Source organism: Stomoxys calcitrans, chromosome 4 (assembly GCF_963082655.1).
Source record: "Stomoxys calcitrans chromosome 4, idStoCalc2.1, whole genome shotgun sequence".
In the NCBI taxonomy this organism is placed as follows: Eukaryota; Metazoa; Arthropoda; class Insecta; order Diptera; family Muscidae; genus Stomoxys; species Stomoxys calcitrans.
Genome location: NC_081555.1, coordinates 10081267 through 10094201, shown reverse-complemented (window position 1 = coordinate 10094201; position 12935 = coordinate 10081267). Strand labels below are relative to the sequence as shown.

The window sequence follows — 12935 nt, the reverse complement described above, 5'->3', positions numbered from 1 at the left end:
GTCCGGTTATCTGAGATGCATATATGATTACCAAGAAATCCTCCTCTGTGATGTCGTTGTTGTCGTCGTCGTCATTGTCGTCATCAGTTGACTTCACACAATAAAAGTAACTGGCATTTAGTTTTCTGCATTTTAAAGCATGCCTTGCATTACATTTCAAAGATCAGAAATGGTCTCAGTAGTAGTATAGGTTTTATTATAAAATAATTTAATTAGAAACACTCACTAAGTTTTGACAAGTTTATAAAAAATATCAAAAGTTTTTGAAAAAGCACCAGACTTTAGTTACTTTTTAATAAAAATTCTAAAAAGGATAGTTTCAAGCAGTAATGCTTATACCAGCATTGTTAAAAATACCAGACTGTGTTAGTGTGAGTATCATCAAACCCCTACAAACATTTTTCATAATTTTGGAAGAGCGTTCGTCCCCGCGATGATTAAAACAATCTTCTGGAAGATTTTTAGGCAATTGTTCTTCCATATGAGTCGTGAAACACTCCATTACGTGTGCGGAAGCTTAAACAACTCTTCGCGTCAATTCTCTTACAACCCATTGCGTTATAATCGTCCGTATGAGTCCTGAAACACTCTTCTAGGATATCATTGAAAAATCTATTGCGTGTGCGTAAGTTCTAAAAACCCTTCGCAATGACTCTCTTTCAACCCATTGCGTTACAATTATCCGCATGACTCGTGAAACACTCTTCTAGGTTATCATTGTGTGTGCGAAAGTTTTAAAAACTCTTCGCGAAGATTATTTCGCAACCCATTGCGTTACAATCGCCCAGAAGATTTGTTTTTAAATCGCCTGAGTTAACTTTTCGTGATTGTTTTTATTTTCATGCCTGGTGTGTTTAGAATTTGTATTGAATTATATTATTCGATGTTTTGTTCTTCCGTATGAGTCCTGAAACACTCTTCTAGGATATCATTGAAAAATCTATTGCGTGTGCGTAAGTTCTAAAAACCCTTCGCAATGACTCTCTTTCTACCCATTGCGTTACAATCATCCGCATGACTCGTGAAACACTCTTCTAGGTTATCATTGGACAATCCATTGTGTGTGCGAAAGTTTTAACAACTCTTCGCGAAGATTATTTCGCAACCCATAGCGTTACAATTGTCCAGAAGATTTGTTTATAAATCGCCTGAGTTAACTTTTCGAGATTGTATTTACTTTCAACAACTCTTCACGATGATTATTTCGCGACCCATTGCGTTACAATTGTCCAGAAGATTTGTTTTTAAATCGGCTGAGTTAACTTTTCGTGATTGTATTTACTTTCATGCCTGGAGTGTTTAGGATTTGTATTGAATTACGTTATTCGGTGTTTTGTTTTGCGAGGACAACTTCCCCAACAACAGACAGAATTCTCATTTGGCTTAGGTGACGATTGGTTCTTAATATGACAAATATGAAGAGTAATATTTATAATTGTTTTTTTTTTATTGTTTTCGTTGTTGTTACGTTTTCCTAGGGCGCGCCGGTAGCCAATTTGATAGCGTGCTTGGATTACCAGTGCAGTGGTCGTGGGTTCGATTCCCCCCAGAAGCCTTGGTCTGTCGCTACTGTGATATCACAATGGACTTAAAATTATCTAAGTGAGTCTATAAAGGACTCCCACTCTTACCTAACCTGACCTACGTTTTCGATAAATTACTTATCTTGATATGCTCTTTAGATCTTCTAAGCAAATAACTCGGGACTCTTTTAGAACAAAAGCTATAACATTCCAATACACTTGTTTGATACTCGTCCAGACGAGTAATACGTAACTCTTCTTGAAGAACATTTTATAAATTTTCCCAAAGACTCATTTTGTTACTCATTCACACAATTCTTGCGCTATTCTAAGATCTAACATAACTCTTCTGACTTACGCTTTAGCAACTCATATGGAAGATTTGCGGAACACTCTTCCAGAAGGTTCGTCTTGAGGACACAACCCCTCACAACTGGGGAATCATCTACTATCCTCAGACGAGCTCGTCCGCGATTATAACCTTCGTCAAGAAAATTCGTTGAAGATTGTTTGGCGATCGAAAATGTTTGCAAAGACTAAATGAACTAGAGTCAGCCGAACGAAGCCTCACGAAGTTCTTTACACTGTCCGTGTACTCCTGTTCGTTTTTTTTGGAATTCTTAGGAATAAGAATTTATGTGCGAATGTGTACGCTACCCATCTATGGTTTAAAGTTTGCCTGGCGTTTGGCGCCAGATTTAAAAAATTTAGCAACTACCCAAACGATAATGGCTTTAAAACAATAAAAAGACATTGGAACCACAAAAAATTGGAGCTTCAAGAAAACCACAAAAGCAAAAACTCTTGTCGCCAGTTTTCTAAACCTCATCGAAAATCGTAGTACTTTTTTGGACGTATGCTCATCAATTTCTTTTCTGTAGCCTAAGGGTTGGTATTCTATTCCCCTTTCGGAAAAGTCACTGAAATTTTTTATTTTTTCGGGAGCGGAATTTGACACCAACCAAATGTTTTTGTTTCCATACCGAAACTCGTTTTTTTTAATCTGCACCTAAGGTTTTCTCTATTTTATTTATTTTTTCGCAAATATATAAAGAAATACTACAAACTGAAACCAATAAAACATACAAAAATGACGACGGCAATGGCTTAAAGTGCTGCCACTTTGATTTTTTTGCAATTTTCCCCGCTATAAACAGAGTACTACTTTCTCACCTTCTTTTAGCCGACGTCTTTTTGTTGGCAGCATTCCGCTTGAAAAGCTGAACAGAATATTAGCTTTAAGCAAAAAATTACGAAAATTTCACAAAATGAGTTTTGTAAATATTTTTTTTTATTTCTTTCGACGTTTACGCATATATGACTGATCTCTGTGATTTAGGCAAAAATCAAGCAAATAGAGCTGCCCCACGATGGGCGCCAATTCTGTAAGTTTTCAGTTCTCTAAGTCTTAATAAAAATATATTATTCTTTAAATGTACGTTGGGAACCAGTTCTCTAATTGTTGAATTCTTTATAATCATAGTTAACTCACAGTTTCAAAACTTCAGCGAAATGGGGCCATAACTGGGTCTTCTTTGGGCCAAAGACCTTATCGCGAGATCGGTCTCTATGGCAGCTATATCGAAATATAATCCATTCTCAACCATACTCGATACAAATGTCGATGGGTGAACTAAAACTCACTGTACTAAATTTCGGTGAAATCGGATAACAAATGTGCCTTGGTCTACATGACACTACTACTACTAAATTTCCCATGAACAAATTTCGGCGAAATCGGATAATAAATATGCCTCCATTGGACTCACAATCTTAAATTGGAAGATCAGTCTATATGCAACATTACTATTACTAAATTTCCCTAAACATTCTATTTAGGAACAAGGGACACTTTTCTCATATCAATGTTTAAGCTCAATGATAAGGGACCTCCTTTCTTATGTCGAGTCCGAACGTCGTGAAGCATAGCAATATGGCGTATACCTTACAAATGCAGCCAGCATTAGTAAAAGGATAACAACCGCTGAAAATTTTTCTGATGTTCACACCGGGATTTGTAACCCGGGCGTTTTGCGCCATAGGCGGACATGCTAACCTCGGCGCTATGGTGGCTTATATGACATACAGCGGTCAAAAAAAGTATTCATCATTCAATGTTTTTTTTTTAATAAGTCTACAAAAGACAATTGGAATAAAAACATATTAAACTAATGATGCAGTAGTGCTTGTGTGATATATATGTACACAATTTCATTGTTTTTAAAGAAAAAAATAGTATTTATTGGAACAAAAAGGGCCATTTTACAGCTGAACACAAAAAATTAAACAAAAAAAGTATTCATCATTGCAAAAAAACAAAAAAAATAAATAACATAATTTAAAAAAATTAATACTTTGTTATTCGACCACCGCGTCTTATAACTTCTTTTAAACGGTTTGACATCGATTGGACTAATTTAGCGGTTATATTTTGGTCTATATTAGTCCATTCCTCCATTATCACCTGTTGCATTTGACTCTTGCTCGAAAAATTGCGCGTTCTCAATTTGCGTTCGAGATGTTCCCAAAGATGTTCAATTGGGTTCAAGTCGGGACTTTGAGGAGGAGTTTTAATGACTTTGGGGCAGTTATACAGCATCCACATCTTGGTATTTAAAGCAGAATGTTTGGGGTCATTATCTTGATAATATTGAAAGTTATTACCAAGCCCAAGTTTTACAGCACTATCTTTTAAATTCCTCTTTAAAATGTCAATGTAATACTTATGATCCATTACTCCATTAATAATTTCAAGATTTCCCGCTCCTGAAGCCGCCATACACCCCCAAACCATTAAACCACCTCCACCATGTTTTACAGTAGCAACTGTGTTTCGTTCTTCAAGCTCTGTATTTGGTTTTCTGTACACTATGACCTTTCCATCGCACCCAAAAAGATTAAACTTGCTCTCGTCTGCAAAAATGACTGTTTTCCAAAATGATTCGGGCTGTTTTACATACATTTTTGCGAAGTTTAGCCTTTTCACTCGGTTTATTTTATTTATAAAGGGCTTCTTACGTGCAGTTCTTCCTCTGTAACTATGCCTTTTGAGTGTATTTCGAATTGTTTGTGTAGTAACTTCCTTCCCTAAATATTTCATAGTGTTTTTACGAAGAATGGTCGCATTTGTCTTCGGAGTTTTCTGAACTTGCCGCACTAGCCAACGCACATCTCCAACTGAAAGTGCATTTGGTCGACCAGATCTTGGTTTATTGTCAACAGTTTTCGTTTCTGTCCACTTTCTGATGATGCATTGTATAGTAGATCGTGGTCTATTTAATATTTCACTGATAGTTTTTTGAGTTAAACCATTCCTGTGGTGTTTTATTATCAAAACTTTTACCTCATCAGAAACCTCGTTTTGCTTACGACCCATTTTGACAAAAACTATATTTTCAATGAAATTAAATATTTGCTGTCAAGGGCAAAGCCTCCTTTACTAAATAAAACAGAAAAGGGGGATTCCCAAATAATATTTGAATTTGACTTTGATGATAGCACATCAATGATGAATACTTTTTTTGTTCTGTTTTTGGTGTTATTATATAAAATTGCATTTTTTGCGCTAATTAAATTTATTTTTTGAATTTATTTTAAAACATATTACGAAAAATAAACTATTGCATAAAACTGCATTATTTGTTTACTTTAAATTTTCTTCAATTACCCAAAATAAGTGAATTTATTATCAATTTTGCTAATGATGAATACTTTTTTTGACCGCTGTATATATCTAAATATGGTGCGATATAGACCATATAGACCTTATTCACACTGTTCCAAATGTCAATGAAATCGGGTAGTAAATACGCCTTTTATGGCATCAAACCCCTAAATCGGGAGATCGGACTATATGACAGCTGTATCTAAATATGGGCCATGCGGGCTTATTACCCTTAATCGAGAGATTGGTCGAAAAAGCAAAAATATGATCCGATTGGGCTTGTTCAAGAAATTGACCTGCATAACGAAAAAACTAGTTAAAAGGCGTTAAGTTCGGCCGGGCCGAACTTTGGAAACCCACCACCTCGGGTATATATGTAAACCACCTTTCATCAAAATTCGGTGAATATTGTATACCTCATGTCCCATATCAGTTATATCAAAATATGTTCCGATTTGGACCAAGGTACAGTAGCTATATCTAAAAATAAACCGATCTGAACCATATACGACACGGATGTCGAAAAACCTAACATAAGTCACTGTGCCAAATTTCAATGAAATCGGATTATAAATGCGTTTTTTGGGCCAAGACTTTAAATCGAGATATCGGTCTACATGGCAGCTATATCCAAATCTGAACCGATCTGTGCGATATTGCAGAAATATGTCAAGGGGCTTAACATAACACACTGTCCCAAATTTCGGCGACATCGGACAATAAATGAGCTTTTTATGGGCCCAAAACTTTAAATCAAGAAATCTGTCTATATGGCAGCTATATCCAAATCTGAACCGATCTGGGCCAAATTGAAGAATGATGTCGAAGGGCCTAACACAATTCACTGTCCCGAATTTCATCAATTCGGAAAATAAATGTGGCTTTTGTGGGCCTAAGACCCTAAATCGGTAGATCGGTCTATATGACAGCTATATCCAAATCGGAACCGATCTGGACCAAATTAACGAAGGAAGTCGAAGGGACTAACACAACTCACTGCCCCAAATTTCAGCGAAATCGGATAATAAATGTGGCTTTTGTGGGACTTAGACCCTAAAATTGAAGAAAGATGTCGAAGGGCCTAACACAATTCACTGTCCCGAATTTCATCAATTCGGATAATAAATGTAGCTTTTATGGGCCTAAGACCCTAAATCGGCGGATCGGTCTATATGGGGGCTATATCAAGATATAGTCCGATATAGCCCATCTTCGAACTTAACCTGCTTATGGACAAAAAAAGAATCTGTGCAAAATTTCAGCTCAATATCTCTATTTTTAAAGACTGTAGCGTGATTTCAACAGACAGACGGACGGACATGGCTAGATCGTCTTAAATTTTTACGCTGATCAAGAGTATATATACTTTATAGGGTCGGAAATGGATATTTCGATGTGTTGCAAACGGAATGACAAAATGAATATACCCCCATCCTTCGGTGGTGGGTATAAAAATGGAAAAGGTTGACAATGGGTGCCAAACAAAATAACTCCGTGAGAGCCAATTTGCTAAACCTCATCGAAACTTTTAGTGCTTCTTCGAACGCATACATGTCTTTTATGCAGGCTTTAAAGAAAAATTAAGCAAAAACCTCCAAGGAAGCTGCCCCACGTTGGGCGCCAGTTCTCCATTTTAGGCTTTTATCCATTACTTAGACTTTAATCATGCATGAAATGGAATTTTTATTGAATGCTCTTGGAATTCCTCAAACACTTCCATGAAAGTTATGCGTAGGATTTATTTTAACGCAAATCCAGATATGTCATTCCTTCTCACCATCGTAAAAACCAACCAAATTCTTGTTATCTTCTTCAGCCCCCTTTGATTTGGTTCAATAACAACGATTTATAGCCCATGGTTAGAGATATTTCCAGAAAGAAATCCTTAGCAAGACATACAAACAGGTTGTTTTGCAGCAGCCTATCGCTCCCCAGCAAATGAAAAAGACAATCGTAAATTCAATTGGAAAACCAACAAAACAAGGGTAACACATGAAAATCATTCCGACAAAATAAACTCCACCTTAACATAGCGAAAAGTTAAGCAACTAGTTGAAAATGTCCGCAAAATACGAAAAAAAACATCATGATCGCCTGTTCAAACTCTTGAACACATGCTGTGCCACTGGAAACTCTGTGGCACCAGCATCGTCATCAGCTCTGGCTTTTTGTGTGGCATCCCTTCTGAAACAGGCTGGGATATTTATAATCGCGCTACGACCAAAAAAGAAGAAAATGTTGTATGTGCTCAATCGCATATTTATTGATCTCTTAGACTTATGGCAACATACAGCAACTGAGACAAGGATTTAAAGTGACTGGCCTGCGCTTTTCTTATGGTCGAGGAAGAAACAAAGCAACTTACGATCCAATATCGCTCCATATGTTATCCTTGGTAAATCTAGCTATAAATTTTGCTCCACCAGTAACTGGCCACGGAATCCAATGGGCAGTAGTCATAGCAGTAGGGGAGAATATGTTGATGTAAGTTGGGCCACTAAAGCTGGCATTGGAATGTTTTGGGGTTTTGAATAATGATGATCATTGCAACGTCATTATCGACATTCGACCAACAGAACTTGGCTCGATGTTGTGCCGTTGTCGTCCATCGATAATTCTTTGGCTATTCGTAATTCTTGTAATGACAACTTGGCCGTTTTATTTGATTTATGATCAACGAATTGACTTTTCGTTTAGTTTTTGCAGTCATCTTTCCATTCCAATGGACAGATGTTCAAAATTGTAACAATAATTTAATGGATTTCGTGTTTTACCTTTTCAATTCATTTTCTTTTACTCATTTTTTCTGTCTGTCTCTCCTTTTTTTTTGCAGTTCAATGTAATTGGAATTTAAAGCAGCGTAGAAGAAAGAAGTCAACATAAAATTTTTGCAAATTTTATGCGCCAACAACAAAAGTGACAAGCACAATGTTGCCGACAACAGGAACAGCAACAACCACAGCAGCACCAGCACCAGCACCGCCAACTGCTTCTACGACGACAACATTATTTCATAAAAACACCTGCTCATCATTGCTGCCGCCTTTTGTTCGAACCTCATTATGCTCATCTTCCGGCGGCTTTTTTGCCTTCTCGCCACTATCTGTCATCGTTAAATCTGTGATTTTCTTTTTGGCCTTTGCAACAAGTGCCTGCCTTGCCTCTCAACCCCCCACATTAGGGGTCCACTTTGTGCGATCTCCTGAGTCAGCGGTGGCACCCAAGGGAGATGAGGTGGTCTTTGAGTGTGAAATGAATTTAGGTCCCGAACGTTTAGAGTGGAAATTTCGTCACTCCAGCAATCGAACGGCAGATGGAAGTCGATTTATTTATCTATCCAAGGAGGTAAGTTTTGAAAAACGAGAAAAAAGGGGTGATGTATTTAAACAATATGAGATTTGTGAAAAGTCAAATGGTCGAATCATCAAACAACAGTTTTGCTAAGTTCGGCCGGGCCGAATCTTATACACCCTCTACCATGGATCGCATTTGTCGAATTCTTTTCCCGGTATCTCTGTATCACTTTAGGTTCTCATTGCTTTGTCTGATTTAGCGGATGTCAACATTCGCAAGTTATTGGGCTTTTGAAAGCGATCTGGATGGTTCAACGGTAGGAACTGTTGTTTTGCCCAAAAAGTAATTGCGGATTTTTTAAAAGAAAGTAAATGCATTTTTAATAAAACTTAGAATGAACTTTAATCAAATATACTTTTTTACACTTTTTTTCTAAAGCAAGCTAAAAGTAACAGCTGATAACTGACAGAAGAAAGAATGCAATTACAGAGTCACAAGCTGTGAACAAATTTGTCAACGCCGACTATATGAAAAATCCGCAATTACTTTTTGGGCAACCTAGAAGGCATCTTCCTTCTTCTGTTCTTGTGGTATCACAATGGAAGAAAACGTCTAAGTGAGTCTGATGGCAGTCTGGCACTCAAACCGAACCTAACCTAACCTTCCCGGTATCTCTTTTTAGGCAAACAAAGGATTAAAGAAAAGAATTATTATGCTATAAGAGCTCTACCATGATATGGGCGAATTCGGATCATAATTGAATTGAATGTTGGAGACCATACATTGTAGAAGTCATTGTGTTTAATTTCAGCCAATTCGAATAAGAATTGCGCTCTTTGGGGGCTCCAAAAGTAAAAAAGGGGGATCGGTTGATATGGCAGACGTTTCAGGCTATAGACAGATTCAGACCATAGTTAAAGGTCATGGGAGAAGCCTTTGTACAAAATTTCAGCCAAATCGGATAATAATTGCGCCCTCTAGAGGCTCAAGAAGTCCAGCTCTATCAGTTTATGGACCGGTTTGAACTATACTTAACACAGTTGTTGGAAGTCATAACAATTTGGCACAGTTGTTGACAGTCATAACAGAACGCGTCATGCAAAATCTCAGCTAAATCGTATAAGAATTGCGTCCTCTAAAGGCTCAAGAAGTCAAGACCCAAGATCGGTTTATATGGCAGCTATATCAAGTTATGCACCGATTTGAATCATACTTAGCACAGTTGTTGGAAGTCATAACAAAACACGTCATGCAAAATTTCCGCCAAACAGATAGGAATTGCGCCCTCTAGTGGCTAAAGAAGTCTAGATACTAGATCGGTTTATATGACAGCTATATTTTCTATAAAATTAAATTTTTAACAAAATTTTCTATAAAAATAAAATTTTCTATAGAAATAAAATGTTGATGTATTCTTCTTATATATAAAAATCAATTTTTGTTTGTTTGTCGGTTTGTTTGTGTGTCCCTTATACACTCAAAACCGGCTGAACCGATTTTCTTGAAACTGAAGGGGAGGCGGACCCTCCCCTTTACCCTAATTTTCAGAAACGCCAGATCTCGGAGATAGGTGGTGCGATTTAATCTAAATTTTGTGTGCTCTCATATAATACCCCAAACATTAAAATTTGGTATCCAAATTTCGGATGGGGTACCTAGGGGGGCTGCCCCACCCTAAAACCTACCCAACATATATTTAGACCAATCACGGCAATATGGGACTCAAATGAAAGGTATTTAGGATAAGAAAACTTATCTGATATCCAATTGTCGGATCAAGTGCTAGGAGGACTACCCCGAGCCCCAAAATGCCCCTAAATCGGACATATTTTCCGACCATGGCAATATGGGACTCAAATGAAAGGTATTTGCGAGTAGAATACGAATCTGATATCCAAATGAGGGACCACGTGTGTGGGGGTCCACCCATTTCCCAAAACACTCCCCAAACTGGACTTATTTACTGACCATGGGAATGTGGGGCCTTAATAAAAGGTATTTGAATGTAGAATACGAATCTGATATCCAAATGTGGGACCAAGTGTTTAGGGGAACGCCCCTTCCCAAAAATATCCCCCACAAAGAACAAATTTACGACCATAGCAATATGGGGCTCAAATGAAAGGTATTTGGGAGTAAAGCACGAATCTGACATGAATATTCGGGAAAAGTGTCTATGGGGCCACCCCACCCCCAGAACACTACCCAAATAGTAAGTATTTGCTGACCATTGCAATATGAGGCTCAAATAAGAGGTATTTTAGAGAAGGACACGAATCTGATATATATTTTCAAGGCCGAGTCACTGAGTGGCCGCCCATTCCCCAAAACACCCCAAAGCCGGTCATGTTTGCCGACTATGGAAATATGGGGCTCAAATTAAAGGTATTTGGGAATAGACCACGTATCTGATATCAAAATTAGGGGCCAACTGTCTAGGGGGCGTCCCACCACCATAACAACCCCCAAATAAGACGTATTTGCTCACCAAGACAATTTGGGTCTTTAAGAGAGTGGATCTAAATGTTTATAATTTTTAGGGCCAATACCCCAAACCGGACATATTGTATTTGCAGACTTTTGCAATAAAGAGTTTAAATGAATGGTATTTGAGATGAAAAAACTAATTTGATATCCATTTTTGAGGCCAATGGCAATATGGGGTTCAAATAAATGATATATAGATATATGAGAATGGAGCCTATGTTGATATATTTTCAGGGCTAAGTGTTTGGGGGGAGGCCACCGTAGCGCAGAGGTTAGCATGTCCGCCTATGACGCTGAACGCCTGGGTTTGAATCCTGGCGAGACCATCAGAAAAAATTTTCAGCTGTGGTTTTCCTCTCCTAATGCTGGCAACATTTGTGAGGTACTATGCCATGTAAAACTTCTCTCCAAAGAGGTGTCGCACTGCGACACGCCGTTCGAACTCGGCTATAAAAAAGAGACCCCTTATCATTGAGATTAAACTTGAATCGGACTGCACTCATTGATATGTTAGAAGTTTGAGTCTTTACTGCCAGAGCTTTTGCCCACTTTTTTCATTTTTTTTCTTTCTTTTTTTCAGAGTGGCTACAACATAACCAACGATGAAAAGAATTCCAAATTACGGTTCGTCGTGCAACCCGAGACCTTGGGCGACTATCAATGTGTAGCCTGGTATGGCTCTGCGGCCATTGCATCTCTGTCAGCTCGTTTGACTTTGGTCTCTATATCGATAGACAATTCAAATGGCTACTCCCGTAATGCCATACGCTGGAATGTGGCCCCGAAAAATCACATATTACTGAGATGTGGAACGGTCTCATCCAATCCTGCTGCCATATGGAGTTTTTATCGCAATGGTGAAAAAATACCACAATCAGAAGTAATACCAGCAAACGGTGCCTTAGTTCTGAACACTGTGACAGCTAAAGATTCAGGCAACTATACCTGTTCGGCCATGAATCCCATAACAAGTCAAGAGGTTAAATTGCCACAACGCATTGATTTGAGGGTGGACTATAGTGATCGCACCCCACCCTATTTTTTGACTCAGCCACCAACGCAGGTGACAGCTAGACCGGGAGAAACGGTGGTCTTGGAATGCCCTGGTGTAGGTTCACCCCCACCCGTAGCTGTCTGGAGTTCACCCAATATTATCAATATGAATAATAATAATAGGACGCGGTTATTGCCTTATGGCCTACAAATTGTCGATGTGGTGCCTGAGGATCAGGCACAATATGTTTGCCGTTTGGATAATGGCATAGCCCCGGCCTTGGTACATGGCATTAAATTGAATGTTTTGGAAAAACCTTCTATACTAAGGGGTCCAGCTCTTACTTTGACCAATGAAAGTGATACACTGGAACTGGAATGCTCAGCTGCTGGAAATCCTTATCCAGACATTTATTGGCTGATAAATGATGTGGATACCACCATGGATCCGGAAATGCAACATGATGGGCGGCGTTTGGTTATACGACATGTGCAGAAACGTCATGCGGGTATAGTGCAGTGCTTTGCCAAAAATGAAGTGGGAGAGGTAAGACAGAGTTTTGAGAAATATTTGGTTGTAATGCAGTGAAAGAGGGAAATTTTTATTTTAAATATATTTTGTTTTTTTTTTTTTTTAGGTTAGCGATGCCAATCTTTTGAAAATAAATCCCAGACAAATCCATGGTTCTTCAGCTTCGGCTGCTACCCCTAGACCCAGATACGAAGATGTGGGTGGTGGCACTAAGAAAGGTTCCCGCAAGAAGCATAAGCGTAAGTAGACACACTTTTTATACCCTACGCCACCACTGTGGTTGTATATGTAGCATACAACGGTCAATTTCAATTTCTTGAAAAGCCAGTACATGTTGATCAAGTCAATGAGCAGACAAGTTGGCATTGGCACGCTTATTCGGCTCGGCCTTATTGCTCGTCGGTGGGTATGGGATCTTGCCATTGTCAAGCTCGAAAACGCT

General features: G+C 38.4%; 1 protein-coding gene across 4 annotated transcripts in view; it reads left to right on the top strand.

Moving 5' to 3' along the window:
- Positions 1-12935, top strand: part of LOC106081410 (interference hedgehog) — a 218317-nt gene that overhangs the window by 189622 nt on the left and 15760 nt on the right. For all 4 annotated transcript variants that reach the window (XM_059366286.1, XM_059366285.1, XM_059366287.1 and 1 more), the window contains 3 exons: positions 8021-8532; positions 11549-12508; positions 12600-12732. In XM_059366286.1, the coding sequence (XP_059222269.1) occupies positions 8116-8532; positions 11549-12508; positions 12600-12732 (1510 nt within the window). In that variant the 5' untranslated portion in view covers positions 8021-8115. The remainder of the gene's footprint in view (positions 1-8020; positions 8533-11548; positions 12509-12599; positions 12733-12935) is intronic.